Source organism: Hypanus sabinus, chromosome 21 (genome assembly GCF_030144855.1).
Source record: "Hypanus sabinus isolate sHypSab1 chromosome 21, sHypSab1.hap1, whole genome shotgun sequence".
Lineage (NCBI taxonomy): Eukaryota > Metazoa > Chordata > Chondrichthyes > Myliobatiformes > Dasyatidae > Hypanus > Hypanus sabinus.
The window spans coordinates 35,038,742-35,058,847 of record NC_082726.1 but is presented as its reverse complement, the minus strand read 5'-3'; the positions used below and the strand labels follow the sequence as shown (position 1 = coordinate 35,058,847).

General features: G+C 43.4%; 1 protein-coding gene across 1 annotated transcript in view; it reads right to left on the bottom strand.

Annotated features, from left to right (window-relative positions):
* Window positions 1-20,106, bottom strand: part of opn4a (opsin 4a (melanopsin)) — a 63,298-nt gene that overhangs the window by 20,889 nt on the left and 22,303 nt on the right. The window contains exons 4-6 of the mRNA XM_059946095.1: window positions 15,688-15,821; window positions 6,520-6,723; window positions 3,918-4,089 (exon numbers count right to left, since the gene is read on the bottom strand). Of these exons, the coding sequence (XP_059802078.1) occupies window positions 3,918-4,089; window positions 6,520-6,723; window positions 15,688-15,821 (510 nt within the window). The remainder of the gene's footprint in view (window positions 1-3,917; window positions 4,090-6,519; window positions 6,724-15,687; window positions 15,822-20,106) is intronic.

The window sequence follows — 20,106 nt, the reverse complement described above, 5'->3', positions numbered from 1 at the left end:
TTCTCCGCACATTTTGTGCCTCCTCTCACCTGAAACCACTAGTGTCACACTCCTATCCTCCGCGGTGTTTCTGTTTCTCCACATCAATAAAATGATATAGGGCTTGAAGGGGTAGTTAGAGGAATGATGTTGCCTCTGGTGGGGAGTACAAGCGATGTACATGTTATTGGTTTAAAAAAACGTGTTTATTTCTTTACTTATTTTACACATAATAAATTCTGTGAGAGCAAATTATGTACCTCAATTTTCATAAAGTGATTTGTGGAGTCTGTTGGGACAAATTTCTGTTGCCCAAACAATTTTGACATGGGCTTTATAGAACAAGGGCTGATGGTCTCAAACTAAGGGTTAGGTCATTTATTACTGAAATGAGGAACTATTTCTTCTCTAGCCCAGGAACCCAGTGACTCAGTCATTTATTGCATTTGTAAGAATGATAGATAAATCTCTGGGTATTAAAGCAGCCAAATTGTGCATAGAGAGAAGGAAAAGAGTGACTAAATTAGGACGTCAGACATAGACCTTGTCAAATGGTGGAGCTGGCTTGAGAATGAAGGACATCCTCTTCACTTACACAAAGACAAATAAATAAGATTATGAAATCCTTGCATCTGAGTAATACCAGTTTAGAATTAATTGCAGGTAATCTCTTCAGGGGACCTGAATATAACTCACAGAAAGAAAGAATAAATTGACTGATCTGGACAATTACACAGTTCACAACTGAATTTTCTATAAATGAAAGCATCAAAAAGATTTTAAAATGGAATTGACGTGGAGTGCAAAGTAATGAGACACAGCAGTTTGGAACTGGATTACTGAAATAATTGAGTTAAAGAAATGTTAAAGTTTAAGCCATTTTCTTCATATTCAATCAAAATCAAGTGCTGAAGGCTAAGTAACCATTCTCTTTGTATGAAACAATTCCAAGGAGGTCAGCGAGTCCTGCTGTTGAATGGTGATAGTCAGCCAGACCTTGGCTTTGTTAGGTCACACGTTTGTGGGACTAAAGATACAGTTTTCCTTCCATGATGATCATAAGTGAAATAGTTAGGTTTCCATGCTAACTTGATAGTTTCATGGTCAACGTTAGTGATTCCAGGTGTATTGAATTGGTTGAATTTAAGGTGCTGTGGTGGGATCATTCATCCAAGACTTGGATCACAAATCTAATTACAGAACCATCATGTGGCTGCTTCAATAATGAAGAACGCTGTCAGAAGGAACAGTACATTAGTCAGGGCATTGAATACAGGAGAAGGGAGGTTTTGTTCCAATTTAAAATCTGACCTCAGGTGGAGCACCATGTGCATGTCTGGTCACAGCACTGGAGGAAAGATGTAATAGCACTGGAGATTGTTCAGGACGTTGCCTGGGATGGAGCATTTTGGTAATGAAGAGAGACTGGAGAGTGTGGGTCTGTTTACCCTGGAATGGAGGGGGTTAAGAGGGGATATAGAATTAGGGTAAGGAGTAAAGCTCCTGCCACTGATTCCCTCCGTCTATTGTTCACATCGTTCCACCTCACCTCCATTTCTTGGTTCTGTGCTTCCTTTCCTATCAGATTCCATCATGTACAGCCTCACCTTTTCATATTGGCTATCTCCCTTCTGCTCTTTCAGTCTAGATGACCAAAACATTGACTATCTATTTTCCTCTATATCTGATACACTGAGCGCTTCCTGCAGCCCATTCTTTACCTCTTTATTTTGGCTCCCAGCCTAGTGAAAGATGCTTCAAACCCGCCACTGTACACAGCAGGTTTAACAGCCACCAGAGGTCCATTTATCTTATTACTAATTTTGTTGGTCACAGCTTGAGAAAATGAGCCATACATTTCAAATATGAACAACAATTCAAATTATGTGACAAGTTCAGTTTGCAACTGACTAAAGGTACATATCATCAGATATTCAAGATTATGAGTGATGCCCCTCCCCGAAACTCCATAAAACATAAAGAGAAACTGGTTTAAATTTGGAGAGAGATGGAACAGCTCTGATTTGTGTTTGAACTTCAAACAACAGCAGCATGAGCTAACGCCAAAAGGAGAATTGAATACATTGAGCAGCAACAATTTGATCATCTTTTTTCGATGATATAGGAGAGGCTCAGCAGGGCAGCTAGTTAAATCCCGACCTCTGCTGCTGTGTGTGTGGAGTTTGCACCCCCTCTCTGTGACCATGTGGGATTCCTCAGGGTGCTCCAGTTTCTTCCTGCAATCCAAAAATGTAGCAGTTTAATGGTAGCTTAACTGGACACTATAGTGTGTCGATGGGAATGGTTAGGGTGGGTTTGGTGCAAATGGGTGTGTTTGGTGGTCAGTGAGGACTTGGTGGCTTGTTTCCATGTTACGTAATTCCAAGACTCTGCATCTAGCTGCATGTGTCTGTGACTCTGTAGCTCTACGGTCTAGAAGAAGGCCTTAGGTGAGAGTGAAGAGATTTAGTCGGAACCTGAGGGGCAACCTTTTCAACCTGAAGGGTGTCGGTATATGGAATGAGGCTGCCAGAGGAAGCATTTGAGGAAAGTACATTAACAATATTTAAAAGCTACTTAGATGGGTACATGAATAGGAAAAGTTTAGATGGAATACACACAGAATGCTGGAGCATCTACAGAAAATAGTATCGTCGATGTTTCTGGCTGAGACCCTTCAGCAGGACTGGAGATAAAAAAATGAGGAGTAGAGTTAAAACGTTGGGAGAAGGAAAGGAGAAACACAAGGTGATAGGTGAAACTGGGGAGGGGTGAAGTGAAGAGCTGGGAAGTTGATTGGTGAAAGAGATACCGGGCTGGAGAAGAGGGAGTCTGATAGGAGAGGACAGAAGGCCATGGAAGAAAGAAAAGGAGGGAGGCGATGGGCGGGCAAGGAGATAAGGTGAGAGAGGGTAAAGGGAATGAGGAATGGTGATGGGGTGAGGGGGACATTATTGGGAAATCAATGTTCATGCCATCAGGTTGGAGGCTACCAAGACGGAATATAAGGTGTTGTTTCTCCAACTTGAGTGTGGATGGATTTATCAGAATGAGAATGGGAAGTGGAATTAAAATGGGTGACCACTGAGAGATCTTGCTTTTCCTGACAAATGGAGTGTAGGTGCTTGATGAAGTGGTCTCCGGATCTACGTCGGATCTCACTGACATACAGGAGGCACACCCGGAGCACTGAACACAGTAAATGACCCTAACAGACTCATTGATGAAGTGTCGCCTCACCTGGAAGGACTGCTTAGGGCACTGAATGGTAGTGAGGGAGGGGGTGTAGGGGCAGGTGTAGCACTTGTTCCACTTGCAAGGGTTAGTTCCAGGAGGGAGATCAGTGGGGAAGAATGAATGGACAAGGGAGTCACATAGGGAGCAATCCTGTGGAAAGCAGGAAGTGGGGGAGAGGGAAAGATGTGCTTGGTGGTGGGATCCTGTTGGAGATGACGGAAATTGCGGAGAATTACTGTAGGTGCCTGATGCGGAGGCTGATGGGATGGTAGGTGAAGACAAGAGGAACCCTATCCCTGGTAGGGTGGTTGGAGGACGGGGTGAGTATGTGAAATGGAAGAGATGCAGTTGAGGGCAGCATTGGTGGTGGAGGAAGGGAAGCCCCTTCCTTTGAAGGAGGACATCTCCTTCTTTCTGGAATGAAAAGCTTCATCCTGGGAGCAGATGCGATGGAGAAGTTTAGATGGATGTGTGTCAAACCTGGGTAAATGGGACTAGCTTGGGAATATGATGGGCACTGATCAGATGGGCTGAAGAGCCTGCTTCTCTGTTGTATGACCCTCTGACTAGATATGAGATCCAGAGAACGTATCAGATTGCAGACTTCCAAAAAGCAAAGCTGGAACAGTCAGACAATGAAGTGTGAAGCAGAGCAGCTCCCTTGCATGAGCGCAGGCTCCTCAAGCTGAAGCAGAACTCACCTGTTGGTAGACAGAATGGCCCGGAAGATAAAGATGTAGCAGTAGATGATGATGCCCAAAGGAATGAAGAAGACAAAGCAGAACAGAAGCATGGTGTAAGCCCGGACAGACGGCGTGAATGTCATGTAGTCCCAGGTACAGGAGGTCATCAATCCTTCAGGCACGTAGGCACCTACAGGAAAGAGATGGAGAACAGGGGACCATTAGCAATTGTTCAAGCAAGCATGAAACAGGAGATAGTGATCGTCAATCTGGGTAGAGTCAGTATTGTGTCCCCATTCTGCATTGGCTAACTTTATGGCAAAGTCTGCTGTCATCATCTCCAGAGGCTCTGGTTATGCAGGAAGCCCTGAACATGTTGGTATGAAAGAAAGTTATAAAGGCTGCAAGAGCCTTTAAGTTGTGCTTTTTCACTCTATGGCTGAAAAGTTGCTCTACATTTCTTTGTGCTAAATAAAGTCTTTAGGTCGCTTAAGTGCTACATAAAGTGTGATGACATGGGCAACACTGGAGGTCAGGACTGGACACGAATCGTCGGAGCAGCAAGGCAGTGGCATTACCTGCCACAACACTATTCCATCCCAAAGGTGAAAACTGCTTCCAAAGGGAATCGAGTGAGGCTTAAGTTGAGGTGCATTGCTGAAGGATGATGACAGTGACAAACAGTGGGTTGTTTGCCTGCTGGAAGCACAGGACTGCTGCTTATACAGTATGGAAAGGAATCATACAACACAGAAACAAGCTCTTTGGCCCATCTCATCCATGCTGACCCTTTTTCCCATCCACACCAGTTCCATTTGTCCTATCCTTCTACGCCTTGCAGAGTTAAGTGTCTGTCTATACACCCTTTAACTGTAGTGCATGTATCTGAATCCAGTGCCTCCTCTGGCAGCACACTCCACCTAGATAGATAGATACTTTATTGATCCCAAAGGAAATTGCAGTGTCACAGTGGCATAAGTGCCCAGATATACAAATATACACATATTAGAAGAGAAGTAAGAAAGAATATTAAATAAGTTAACTCAAACAGTCTAACAGGAGAGGGTCATCACTTCCCTGGCCAGAGGTTGACTCATATAGAGCCTAATGGCCGAGGGTAAGAATGGCCTCATATAGCGCTCTTTGGAGCCGCTCAGTTGTGTGGTCTATTTCTAAAAGTGCTCCTCTGTTCAGCCAAGGTGGCATGCAGAGGGTGAGAGACATTTATACATTATACATTTCTATTGTGTCACCCTTCAGCCTCCTTCACTTGAAGGAAAACATGCCAACATCCAAATTCTCCCCATAACTAAGGTCCCCCATCCAGGCAATGTCCTGGTGAATCTCCTCCGCACTCTCTCTAGCACATCCACATCTTTTCTACTGCGCACAATAGTCCAAAAGTGTCCAAATCAGTTTTTTTAAAACTACAATATAAATCCCGGTTCTTATATTCTATACCCCAAGCTATTCTCACATTGAGACTTCTGTGGACTATGGACTCAAGATCACTCTGTTCATAAATGGTGTTTAGTGCCTTAGCAATTACTATAAAATCTCACCTTAATTTGACATCCCAAAATTCCAATTTCCATCCACTAATAATCTGCTCAACTCCCCATCTGCTCTGATCTGCATCCTGCTGAAAGAGAAAGGCTCCAAGGTATTGAGGGAATGCAAGGTACAATTGCAGAACAAGATTTTCCCAGCAAGAGGAAATTGGAGCCTTCTGCAACTCAAACCGAGTCATGTCAATCAAACAGTGACCAAAATATATTTACACAGATTGATCCGATAATGTAGTTTACATTGATCTAATCCAGTCATTGACAGAACAACACACTAACCCACTGGTTTGATCTCTACAGAAAGGCTGAGGAAGTTGCCTCATCCTGAGGCAGAACATTTCAGCTGTAGGAATGGTGACATTGATGGTCAGGCAGTGAGAAAAGCAGGCCGAGGGAGACAGCAAGAGATGCAGAGAACATGATGGAGGAAGAGAGAGGGGTACACACAGAGGCTAAATTCACATATTTGTCCTGTTGGATGGGAATCAGGACCTTTCAGCACCACTTGCAAAGTTTGCATTGGGAGTTGACTGTGTGTATGTAACACGTGAATTAGGAGCAGGGGTACATTTCAGCCTTTGAATCCTGTTCCACCACTCAAGTATGTCTGATTGTAACCTCAACACCACATTGCTGCCTCCCTTGGTAACCTTCCACAGCCTTCCTTATAAAGTACCTCTCTACCACTGATTTCATGATATTCAGAGATTCCTACTTCCATCAGTCTTTGAGGAGAATGAGCTTCAAAGATGAATCACTCTATGAGGGATGAAATTTCACTCACCTCTGTCCTGGGATCCCTTTGACCCAGACATATTCCCAACATCCTCCTTTCATCCATTCATCAATGCCCCTCAGGATCTTGTATGCCTCCATCAAGTGCCCTCTCACTCTTGCAAACCCTGAGGTGCCATAGAGACTAACTTTTTTAGTAGTGGGAACCCTATTCTTTAACTGTGCCATGGTGGTTGGTTGGAAATGACTTCCCAATGTTTTTGTTTAGGGAAGATTTAACCACCGTGTAATATTTTGTATAAATTGTTCAGACTTACTCCAGCCAAAGAAAGGAGGCAGACTCCAGGCCAATGAGTAGAGCCAGACCCCGAGCAGGATCAGAACAGCGCGCTTCTTGGAGAGAATCCCAATGGAAGCTAAGGGACGGGTGATCACAAAGTACCTGTCCACCGCAATTACAACCAGTGTGATCATCGAGGTGATTCCAAACAGGGCGCCGCAGAACGCATACAGCTCACAGCCTGCAAGGAAGGAGCACTGTTAAAAAGTTCATCTGCGACAGGCTAGACTAATGTCAAGTAAATGGACAAATGGTGTTTGAGTGTTCCAAAAACAATGACTTGTTGTTACATAATCAGTGAGGTTCCCCTCATGAATCCCCACTTTAGTTTGTCACTTTGCTGGTGAACAAAAGTCGGGTCGTTACACCCTCTGATTTGCGTGTGGGTGTTGGTGATGAGTAGCGTGAGGAAGGTACATGCCAAATTAATAAGATGTTGTGCAAGACCTGTCTAGGATTCCCACTGCTTAGATTTCTAGTCTGCTTTGATTTTGCCAACCATCAATCTTCCCAGGAATAAATGAAAAGGGATGAAAAGCAAACAAGCCCACAGTGTCATATGTGGCTCTGCTATTATTGGAGTATAAAAGTTGTATTATTTGCTGTGTAACCAAAACTATGTAATCAGTTTGCTGTGCATGTATCCAATATGAAATCCTAGGAATGTAGAAGGCAATGGTGTATTAATGTGTTAATGGAAGGTAGCTAAGAGATGTAGTCAGCTTTGAAACTTGCTATTTGCTATGCATGTACCCAATTTAGCAGGAGAATGAAATATTAAGAATGTTAATGAAAGGTAGCTAAGAGATGTAGATTAGAACTGTACGTGTGGTACGTGTGAAACTGGACCAGGAGATTGCTATAAAAAATGCTGTGTCCATAGATCGGTGGGCAATCAGTGACTAGCTCAATGACCGTCTCAGCTTTGATTTGCAAATTGAAGTTTAACCTTTCTTGAAGAATCTTCTGCGTCTCCTAATCATTTGTGGGGCACGAGAAACCACGACAAAATTGGCGACCGTGGCAGGACCGGAAAGAGACCCGCAGAAAGGAAACGGCAGATTGGGGATGCTTCCCAGTCTTCTAGGGACCCCCACAAGGCTAACAGAATAAATGGTGCACCCAAACAAAAGGTAAGCGCTTTTTGCGACAATTTAGACTAAGAATTCTGTTGGCTTTGGGGAGGTCTTGGAGTCTCAGAAGTGTGGAACCACGGCCGAAGGGTCCCTCTGGTCCAAAGAATCTGGCAGAATTGGGGGTTAACAGAGGAGGCTCAGAGGATTGATCAAGAACACTGCAGTGAGGGTAAGTACAAATAAGTTAATAAGAAGTTAAGAAAAAGTCCACGTGGTGTTGGTAAATCCTTGTGGGTACCATTTCGTATGAAACGAAGGGCTGAACGGGCAGGGAAAGGAAAATAGAATAGAATTAGAGTAGAAAATCCTCGTGGATACCGCCTTAAGAGATAAGGGTCTGAACAGACGAGGTGCAAAGAGCAAGTTCTGTGGGTACCGCTCTGAATAGAGGTCTACACGGGCAGAACAGAATGGGAAACAAGGAAAGTCCAATATATAGTTTAAAGCGCTGGTAGATAGATGATAGACTAGGCATAGAATTAGAGTAAATAATATTATCCAGTAAATGAACTGCGAATCTCTGAAATACTTTAAAAAGAGAGAATAACATGACAGGTAGAGGAACGGCAGTAGAGATTCTGAGCAAAAAATTCCCGTTAATTAAATATGAGATCACAAAAACTTCAGAAAAATGGGAAAAAAGAACCAAGTACCTGGTCACAAAATGGCCAAGAGAAGGAACGTTTGATGTAAGTTTGTGCGAAGAAATGGAGGGACTAATTAAAAATTACAAACCAAAAGATAAATCTAAGAAAAGAGGTAGGAGGCAGAAGCCTAGAAGAGCAGAAGGAGGCAGTAGGGGAGTGACTTGCGGAAGTAGAGAGAGAGCCAGATAAGTTACTGAGAGGGGATTGCCAGAGGAGATGCGAAAAATACTCCAGGGGCCAACCAAGTATTGAATCAGGACAGAAAGGAAGGACTCCACAAGGAGACTGAGGAAAGAAGAGAACCCCTGAGGCATTTGTGTGAGAGGCAGTAAAGACATACCCTGAGACAGATGGGGAGTCAGGTGAGGAGGAGAGCCAGGGCAGGTGGGAAGAAGGAGGAAGAATGATGCCGTTGTTAGTAAAAGGATTAGGACAAGTGCAGTATATCCCTTGGGGATCCCAGGACCTAAAAGGGCTGAAAAACACTCTGCCCAATCTACATGAAGAAGCAGGGAAATGGATTAGAGCCTTTGAAGAAGAAATGGCGGAACGATTATTGGCTATGGGAGATTTGAAGGCACTATTGATAAGGTTGATGGGAACCTCCAAATTTAACAAACTAATGGAAATGGCTGGCATAGTAAACTCGAACAACTCAAGAACTGATGGAGACGGGTTTGACAGAGTGAGGCAGAGGGTATGGCAGGCCCTCAGAAAGCTTTATCCACCCAAAGTGGACCCCAAAGCCTTAAAAGGGGATCCACTGGGAGACACTGAAAACCCAGCAGCCTACGTAGAAAACCAGTTGAAAAGGTGGAGACTGGAGACTGAGCAAGAGGTGGAGAATAGCTTATTTATGACCTCACTGTTCCGACATAGCATTTTGGATGCAATGCCTCCACAAGTAAAATCTAAACTGGAGGAAGGGGTTGGGCTGACGTCAAAGACCCCACAAGAATTTAGAGACCACCTAGTCCATGCGATTGAGAAATACCGGAAAGACAAACGAAGGTTGGCTGAGCAGCAGAAAGAGGTGCAAAGAAAGTTAATACAAATGCAGCTCGAAGAGCTCAAAAAGAAGGAAAAAGAGAAAAACAACAAGATGCTGCCAGTAACCACCGGTCCGAGTACAGCCATCGAACTGGACAAAGCACCACTATATGGAGGAACCGATCATACTGTAAGACAAGGGCCGGAAAACCCCATGCCAATAATCAACGTCTTTGGAGGAGCATTCCCACAAATGCCCTATCAGGAACAGACTAAATTCAAACAGCCCAGACAGGACTGGAAGTCCCAAGGAGGGGGACAGAGGAGCTATGGGCAGAGGGGACCAGTGAGGAAACAGGGGGAAAGAGAGGTAGAGAGATTGTGCTGGGAATGTAATCAGCCAGGTCACATGAGAAGAGATTGTCCGTTTACACTATGGCCTGTCACACACCAGCAGGAACCGATAAGAAGGGAACTAAAGTTTAGCCAAGGACCAGCCCCCACAGGCCCAAGTGGACCTGTGAACCCCTATGTGAGGTATTAGGGGTGCCCCGAGAACTCAAGTGGGAAGGGACATTACCCAATGATAACGAGGGAGGCAGACGAGGAACCCATTGTTCAGGTTATGTTAGGGCAACTGACACCAATGATGATAGATACTGGAGCCACGTACACTTGTGTACAGCCACAATATGCCCTTCACCTTCCCAGGTCAGGAAAGTTTATTAAGACGGTAGGGTTCTCGGGGAAAACACAGTTGACGCAGTGCACGGCTCCAGTGTGGTTGAGAATGGGAAATAAAGGAATTGTTTTGCTGGTGCTAGTATTTAAAGGAACTCCGATTAATTTGTTAGGCAGATGCCTTTTTGAAACTGGAATTAAAATTAGAATGCACCAGAAATGGGCTGAGTGTGGAAAGAGCAGGGGCTCAATTGATTGTGCGAGAAGACAAGAAGGCTAATGTCTTTTGGATAGGAGACATCGCAGATCAGATTCAGGAAACCTGGGGAAAATGGAAAAAGGGCGTGCAGGCTACATTACCCAGGGCTGTAATGCCCAAATCTGAGCTACCTTGTACAGTGATTTTTGATGAGACTCAGAACAGGGAATTAGAGGAGAGATGGCACCTGGAGGTATGTACCCAACAGCACCTGGAAGGGGAGGCCATGGTAATTGGAAAGCAAGGGGCAGCTTTACAAGTTAAGTGGAACACCGTTTTAGAAAAATGGTACAGGATACCAGAGGCTGCGCCCCACGTAACATTGTTGGTAAACAAGAGATATCAGTCTAAAGACCTAGGACCCTTAGTTAAGAGTGTTGAAACTGTAACAGTGTGGAGGAAAATCATGCTAGAGGTGTGGGTATCAGAAGACAACAATTGCATTAAAATAATGGTAAGTGTAGATATGGTAGGGACAGTGAGAGAGGTCGAAATAACTCCCCAACCACACATGCGCTTGCTGGGAAAGGAAAGACCAGCAGAAGGTTAGATGAGTTGCCGTCTATTCTGTGGTCGCAGCATGACACGGACGTAGGGAAAATAAAAACAGCTAGTCCGTTGGAAATAAGGCTGAAAAGGGGAGCAATTCCACCCAGGAGACCACAATACCCTCTAAGACAAGAAGCAGAAGAGGGAATAGTATCGACAGTGCAGGGGTTGCTTGAAATAGGAGTGCTTAAAAGAACAAACAGTCCATGCAATACCCCGTTACTGCCGGTCTTAAAAGCAGATAAATCTAAGTGGAGATTGGTGCATGATTTGCGAGCGGTAAATGATGTGGTAGAGGACTGGCCAGCGGTAGTCCCCAACCCACACACGCTTTTGACTAATGTTCCACCAGAAGCAAGTTATTTTTCAGTGATTGATTTGTGTTCGGCTTTCTTCAGCATTCCTCTAGCCGATCAGTGTCAGTATCTGTTTGCATTTACTTACAGAGGTGCTCAGTATACCTATACCAGAATGCTGCAAGGATTTAAACATTCACCACACGTTTTTAATCAGGTATTGAAGACAGACCTAGAGGGTATGCCATTGGAAAGTACATTGTTACAGTATGTGGATGACCTGTTGATTTGCTCCCACAGCGAGGAACAGTGTGAGGAGGACACTATAACTCTGTTAGAAAAGCAGGCGCACGGAGGACATAAAGTATCCAAAAAGAAACTGCAATTTTGCACGCAGCAAGTGGAATACTTAGGCAGGGTAATATCCAAGGGAGTGAAGGCGATAGCACCAGATCAGATTGAGGCAATAACTAAGGCCCCCAAACCCCAGAATGTTGGGGAAGATGATGACGTTTTTGGGAATGGCAGGGTACAGCTCAGATTGGATAGGAGAATATGCTGAGATTCTGGCACCTTTGAGGAAGATAATGAAAGAAGCAGGACATACAAATTTGAAGAACGGCTTACAGTGGAATGGAGAGGCGGAGATAGCTTTCAATACCATTAAGCAGGAATTGCAGTCAGCACCAGCATTAGCTTTGCCTGACTACGAGAAGGTTTTTCATTTGTATGTATCTAACTGACAGGAGGGTTATGTCACAGCGGTTCTAACACAAGAGACAGGCAGAGGAAAAGCAAAGCAGCCGATAGCATACTACAGTACGAGACTAGATGAGGTGGCTCAGGGGTATCCACCCTGTTATCAGGAACTGGTGGTGCTGTACTATGCATATGAAAAACATCATCTGTAACCCTGGGCTATCCTGTGACTCTGTACACACACCACAAAGTAGCAGAGTTGCTGGAAGGAGGGAAATTTGTGCTGACGCCAGCCAGGATAGCAGCGTATCAGATGCTATTGACATTTCCTGACATAACTATACAGAGATGCGCTACCAGTAATATAGCCGATTTTGTCCCTTTGGGCTATGAAGGAGAACCCCATGATTGTGTAGGGAAGACGATGGCATTTGCCAAATTGAGAGCAGATTTACGGTCAGAACCACTAGAGGATGCAGATAAAAAGGTTCTGTTCATAGATGGCTCTTGTTATAGGGACTATGATGGAAATCATGCAGGGTTCTCAGTAGTGAAGCAGGATCAGTTGAGCTATAAGATTATTAGGGTGGAGTCCTGTCCCCAACCGTGTTCCGCCCAACCAGCGGAAATCAAAGCCCTGACAGCTGCGTGTGAATTGATGGAAGGTGAGAAAGTAGACATCTATCCTGATTCGGCATATGCCCATGGAGTATGCCATTTGTTCGGGGCAGTGTGGAAGCAGAGACATTTTAAAAAAGTAGCAGAGATCCCATACAACATTGTCAGCAAATTCTAGACTTAATAAAAGCCATAATGAAACCTAAAGCATTGGCTATAGTAAAATGCCAGGCACACAAAAAGGGAAATGATGTAATAACAAAGGGAAATCAAGCTGCGGATGAGGCAGCCAGAAAAGCGTCTGGGTGTACGTCAGCTGTCATTGCCCCCCAGGTAAGCCTAACTCCAGAACTGGAGATAAAGGACCTAATTAAAATACAAGGTAAGGCAACTTTGGCAGAACAGACAATGTGGAGAAAAACGGAGGCCAAGCAGAACCCGGAAGGCTTGTGGAGCATGGAAGACGGTTTGTTGGTAGCGCCCATCCTTCTCCTGACAATTCTGATTTCAGAAGCGCATGGGATAGACCATTGTGAAAGGGGGGAAGTGATAAAGAAAATAAAGAAGGCTGGTTTTTGGTCACCTTATTTACAGGCTTCAGTGGAATTTTTCTTGTCACAGTGTGAGGTATGCACACAGAATAATGTTCGAAAGGGAATTACAACCCCAATAGGCCACATTCCTGTACCTGAAGGACCATTTAAACATCCAGTGATCGATTACGTAGACATGATAAAGACAGTGCGAGGGAAAAGATACATGCTGGTAGTAATTGATCGATTTAGCAGATGGGTGGAGGCGGTACCTTCAAAAGATCAAGGGGCAAAGACAGTGGTAAAATTTCTGACAAATGAAGTGATCCCAAGGTTTGGAATACCTACAGAAGTTAGCTCAGACAATGGTTCAGCTTTTATCCAGAAAGTGGTCAAACTGGTACTACAGGCGCTGAGGATAAAGCAAGATTTGGATGTGTATACCACCCTCTGTCGCAGGGCATGGTAGAGAGAATTAATGGAACCCTAGAAGCCAAACTAAACAAAATTTGTGCAGACACTAAACTTAATTGAGTCGATGCTTTACCGTTAGCATTGATGAGTTACCGCATGCAAACTAATCGAATCACATGCCTGACACCGCATGAGATGCTCACTGGGAGGCCCATGCCAGTGCCCCAGCGGAGAGGGCCGTATAAGGGACCTAGTTTGGAACAATTGGAAATAGAATTGAAACAATACATGCAGCAGCTAACTATGATACATAGGTCTATTTATGCCCAGGAAAAACAGAAAGAGCCGGAGACCATACAAGGGGAAGGACCGATTAAAATAGGAGACCAGGTTTACGTGCGAGTTTTTCGGAGAAAGTGGAACGAGCCAAGAAGGGTCTTTCACCAGAGCAATGAATAAATTAAAGAATCTGCGAATGGAGGTCAAACAGAATGCAGGGTTTGGACATCAGTTTTTTGATTGGTTAGAAAGCAGACTCGGAGGATGGGGAGCATGGCTGACTAAAATAGCAATAACTGTCAGTATTGTATTGTTGAGCTGTGCGCTTGTGCTGTGCTGTTTTCTTCCTTGTCTCAGGTCTCTTGTAGTGCGTGCTGCAACCAAACAATTTCCAATGCTCGTGGCAATTACTGAAGCAAGCTTAGTGGAGAAAGAAACACCAAAAATGTATCGTTACAGCCTACAACACCTGCAGGATGAACAAGAGCAAAACGACAATGTGGGAGTAGATTGTAAGGGCTTCTGAGTTTTTTTTCCCTGTCTCAGGTACAAAGGGACAGGTTTTTGGCTCAGCGGCCCAGGGTAACGGAGAGAATACTTTGAGATCTTGGCGCAGAAAATTATAGTTTAACCCGAGATTTGGGAATAAGTGCTTGAGTTTATTGGGGCTTTTGTGCGCAGACTCTTAGTCTTCTTTCTCAAAGGGGGGATATATTGGAGTATAAAAGTTGTATTATTTGCTGTGTAACCAAAACTATGTAATCAGTTTGCTGTGCATGTATCCAATATGAAATCCTAGGAATGTAGAAGGCAATGGTGTGTTAATGTGTTAATGAAAGGTAGCTAAGAGATGTAGTCAGCTTTGAAACTTGCTATTTGCTATGCATGTACCCAATTTAGCAGGAGAATGAAATATTAAGAATGTTAATGAAAGGTAGCTAAGAGATGTAGATTAGAACATGATTAAGTCACGAAGTATTAAGAATGTAAACTTGCTATTTGCTAGAGAATGAAATCTTAGGAATGTAAAAGACAATGGTGCGTTAATGAGAGGTAGCTAAGAGATGTAGATTAGAACTGTACGTGTGGTACGTGTGAAACTGGACCAGGAGATTGCTATAAAAAATGCTGTGTCCATAGATCGGTGGGCAATCAGCAACTAGCTCAATGACTGTCTCAGCTTTGATTTGCAAATTGAAGTTTAACCCTTCTTGAAGAATCTTCTGCGTCTCCTAATCATTTGTGGGGCACGAGAAATCACGACACTATCTGCCCATCAAGGATTGTTGCTCTGAAATTTCCAGAGCGATAGTAATAACCTCCACAAACCCCCTTCAATACCTCTCCTAGTCATCCACAGGACCCACAGTCAATGAAATTTTTTTAAAAACAAATTACAGGGAACTAGAGATAACATTTCAGGTTGAAGTTACTTTGTCAGAATTGATGAAGGGTCTTTTACCTTCCAAGTCTTCTTCCCTTTCCACAGAACTGCTGATCTGAGTTTTTCCAGCATTTTGTCTTTTTTATTTCTGAGGGAATGATACGCTGCTGAGTGTCAGATCTCTCTAATTTGTTAAATCAAGGTGTGCGTGTGCGTGTGTACGTGCGTGCGTGTGTGCATGTGCACTGAATTTCAGTGTGATGAGACAAGCAACCTTCTCTTAGCAACAGTTCATACAGCTAAAACCCTAAGACTGACCTAAGGACAGACCAACAGAACATTCACTGTGTTGTCACTTGTGATCCGGCAGTCAACATAAACTAGGTTTGGCAGATGTAACAATGCATAAATGACTTCAGTATAACTGACTGTGGAATGTTTCAGGAATGTGAAAAGGCGCAATCCAGGAACGGCCCAGCAGAAGGAAAACCCAAGTGAATGGAACTGCTCCACGGATAGGCAGTGGCAAAGCAGCATTCTCCACACCCGCAACGTCTAACAGTTAGGTAATGTTGGTGGGTATTTCAGACACCCCATTGGCCCTGAAAGCTGCAGGAAAGCCTGAACTGGAAGGGAGAAAGGAAGATAATTAACTTTTACCTTTCTCGCCAAACATCCATTGTTTGTGCAGACTACTGGTGAAGAAGACTGGAGCCTGTGTGATTGACATAAGGAAGTCACTAATGGCCAGGTTTATGATGAAAGTGTTGGAAGGGCTTCTCAAAGTCTTGCTTCTGTAACAGAGGGAGGGGAGGTTTAACAAGAAAATACACAACATCTTCTCTCAAGCCATCAGACTCTCCTGTCTAGTTCACTTCTTCTCCAATTTAGTAATTGATCAGCCGGGATCAGAGGGTAAATCAGATTACAAATGCATATTTTTGGTTAGACTCCAATCCCTTACATTACCAGCTGGTTTCCCTAACCACCCAATCTCACTGTGGCCTACTTCACTGATTTGATGTTGTCAAATCACAGCTGTCTTGATGTTTATGATTATCATTACAAGTATTTCCTAAAGTTTGCAAGAACTTTGAGCAGCTCTGACATATTAATTTTTCTCATGCCTTTCAATAGGTCAATGACAAATTCCTTTAATTCAAGGACATCAGCACAGTGTCAGTTCTGATCGCAAGCTTTCAATGGCTCCTTTCATCCTTCAATAGCCTCACAATCTGTCATTACAAATGACTTACTTTTCAGTGGGAAAACAGTCAGGAAACAGTAATCACAGCTCATTAAATTTTATGATAGCTTTTAATTTTAAGATAAGTATGGGCTTTGCAAGAGAGTCTTAAATTGGAGCAGGGCAATTCATGAGAATATTTGGCTGAAATTAGGGAGTGTTCATTGGGAACAATGGACGGGTTTTAGGGCGGGTCTGCATCTGAAATGTGGGGGTGTCTAAAGATCATCTGCACAGGGAATAAGACAGGTATGATCCAGTAAGATGGAAGGGCAAGGGTGAAAACATTGGGAAACCTTGGGTATCAAGAGGGGTGATGAACTTAATCAAGGAGAAAAATGAAGTGCAGGTAAGGCTTAGGAAGCTAAATTCAAACAGAGTTCTTGAGGGTTATAAATAAGCTAGAAAAGAACTCAAGAAGGGAATAAGGCAATCCAAGAGAGGCCATGAAAAGTCTTTAGCACCTGGGATTAAAGAGAATTCCAAGATATTCTTTACAAACATCAAGAATAAGAATATAACTAGGTAGAGGTAGGACCACTTAAGAATAAAGGAGGAAATATGTGCTTGGAGGCAGAGGTCCTAAATGAGTATCTTGCTTCAGAATTTACCAAGGAGAGGGTCATGGAGGGTAGGGAGATCAGTGTGGAGTGTGCTAATGTGTTAGGTATTTTGAGGTCAAGAAGGAGGTGGTGTTGGATTTCTCAAAGGATATTAAGGTGGATAAGTCTCCAGGGCCTATTGGGATATACCAAGGTTATTGAGAGAAGCAAGAGATGAGATTGCTGGGGCCTTGATCAAGATCTTCATCTCCTCTTTAGCCAGAGGTGAGATCCTGGAGGACTGGTGAGTAGTCAATGTTGTTCCATGTGTCTCATATCAGTGGCAGGCAAGCTACAGGGAAAGATTCTTAGTGATAGGATTTATGAGCATTTGGAGAACCATGGACAGTGAGCATTGCTTTCTGTGGGGCAAGCCATGTCTTACTAACTTGATTGAGCCTTTTGAGGAGAAGAGGAAGGTAATTGATGAAAATGGGGCTGTGCATGTTGTCAATATAGATTTTACAAAAGCATTTGCCATGGTAGGTTTATCCAGAAGATTAGGATATATGGGATCCATGACGAATTGCCCATTTGAATTCAGAATTGGTTTGTCCATAAAAGACAGAAGGTAGTGGTTGATGGGACTTATTCTGGCAGGAGATACATGATTAATATTATTCCGCAGTGATCTCTACTGGGACCTCTCCTGTTAATACATATATATAGAAATAACCTGGATGAAGATGTAGATAGGTCTGTTAGTAAGCTCATAAATGATACAAAGAATAGTGGTGTTGTTGATAGTGTAGATGATTGCCAAAGGATATAATAGAATATAGGTCAGTATAATGGGATACAGGTCAGTTGCAGATATGGGTAGAGAAATGTTCGATGGAGTTTAATCTGGCCAAATGTGAGGAGATGAAGTTTGAGCGATCAAATGAAAAAGAATAGCATATTGTTATTGACAAGATCCTTAACAGTATTGATGTACAGAGGATATTGGGGGTCCATGACATACCAAAAGTAGCTGCACAGGTTGGTAGAGTGGTGAAGGTGGGGTATGGTATGCTTGCCCTTATCAGTCGAGTCACTGAGTTCAAGAGTTGGGCAGTTAGGTTGCAGGTTGATGGAGGGGCAGAGCTTAGGATGGTGGTGCCTAATGGCAACTGTATTGCTTACATCTTCAGAAACAGCTCTATTTCTATAGTTAATATCTCTTTTTTAACTTTTCAGGGTTCTTCTGAAGACCCTGACCTTGAGTTACATGCTGACTTCAGTTCTGTGGAAATGGGACCCGCTGTCAGGGCCTCACCATCGGCCACTTTTCAATAGGCCAAGGACGTGCCCTAGAAGACTAGTGTGTCTTCAGGGTGCCGGATTTTCGTGGCTCTGGAGCCGGGTGGATTCGAGGCCTGTGCTGCTGCCTGGTGTGTCATGGGAGTACAGGGAAGATTGAAACCAATGGGCTGGCTGCTGGCTTTGTGCCCAGAGCTCAGAAAAAGCAACCCAACAGACCTTTAACTTCATAAATCAGCGAGTTGTCTTGTTATGTCTCCCTTCTCGCTGTGAAACGGGGATACCTCCTTTTCCCTTATTAGGGAAAGAGAGCCTGTGGTATGTCGAATTAGCAGGTGAACGAGTAGTCTTTGGGGTACTGCAAGCCTGTGACTTTATTGATGCTTTGCTGCACACTTGAGTGCTCAGTGGGGGGTGCTGATGCTCTTTGCTGTTGTGGGAGGGGGGATTGTTGCTTTGCTGCTGCTTATGTGTGGGAGAGGGGAGCTGGGGGGGCTTTGGGGTTCTAATTTTTAATTCATTCATTCTTTGGGGCACTCCTTTGTTTTCATGGATGTTTGTGAAGAAAAAGAATTTCAGGATGTCTATTGTATACATTAAATGTACCTCTTGAAAACTATTGAAGGTTTATAGATCTCCAGCTAGGCCATATCTGGAGTATTGCATTCAGTTCTGGTTTCAGCTTTGGAGAGGGTGCAGAAGAGGTTCACTAGGATGTGGCCTGGATAAGGGAGCATACATTATAAGAAGAGATAGGACAACCTTAGTTTGCTTTCTCAGGAGTGGTGGAGTCTGTGGGGAGATCAGATAGAGGTTTATAAGATTATGAGAGGCATTATGCATTTAAAGTGAGGGGGTTAAGTTCAAAGGAGATGTGCAGGGTGAGGGGGTGTTGCCAGGGGTTATGGTGGGCCCTCATCGAGGAATCAGCAGTGGAAAGTGTGAGTAGTTTCAAGTTCCTATGTGTCAACGTTTCTGAAGATCTATCTTGGACCTAACATATTGAAGCAATTACAAAGAAGGCATGACGGCAGCTATATTTCATCATGAGCTTGAAGAAACTTGGTACGTCACTAAAGCCTCTCACAAATTTCTAAAGATGTTCCATGGAGAGCATTCTGGCTCATTGCATCACTCTCTGGTACGGAGACACCGCTGCACAGGATTGAAAAAAGCTGCAGGAAGTTGTAAACTCAGCCAGCACCATCGTGGGCACTGGCCTTCTCAGCCTTGAGGACACCTTCAAAAGGCAAGGCCTCAAAAAGGCGACCTCCATCATCAAGGCCACCATCACCCAGGACATGCCCTCTTTTCTTTGCTACTATCAAGGAGGAGGTACAGGAGCCTGAAGACACACACTCAACATTTCAGGAATAGCTCCTTCCCCTCTGCCATCAGATTTCTGAATGGACAATGAACCCACGAACACTACCTTTCTACAAACGTATGTTTTTTGTTTCTCTTTTTGCATTACTTATTTAATGTAATCCTTTATATGTATTTATTGTAATTTATAGATTTAAAAAATATGTATTACAAAGTACTGCTAATGGTTTATATTAAAGTTCATTCTGATTCTGATATGATTGAAGTGTTTGAGCCTTGGAACCCATGTTTGATTTTGAGAAAAGATGGGGTTCATTTGCTTGTTACTACCATTTGAGTTAATTGATAGATTTCTTCCACTACCTAATTGTAAATTTTGGTATAATTTTTTTTTTGCTGGCGGTTTGATGTTTATCTTTAGAAGCTTTTTGTATGACACATGGCTCCGGGGTTGAACACCTGATGGTTTCTTTTTCTCACTTTTCTTTGCTTTAGTAGGGGTTTTTATTTCTTTTCTTTTTGTGTCACCATATTTTTCAATCTTTAAAACAATGTTTTTTTATCCTTTGTGACATTGTAAGTGTACTTTGATGTACTCATTATTTTGGATAATAATAATAAAAAGATTTGAAAAGAAAGAAATGTTGAAGAAGCTCTAAGTAC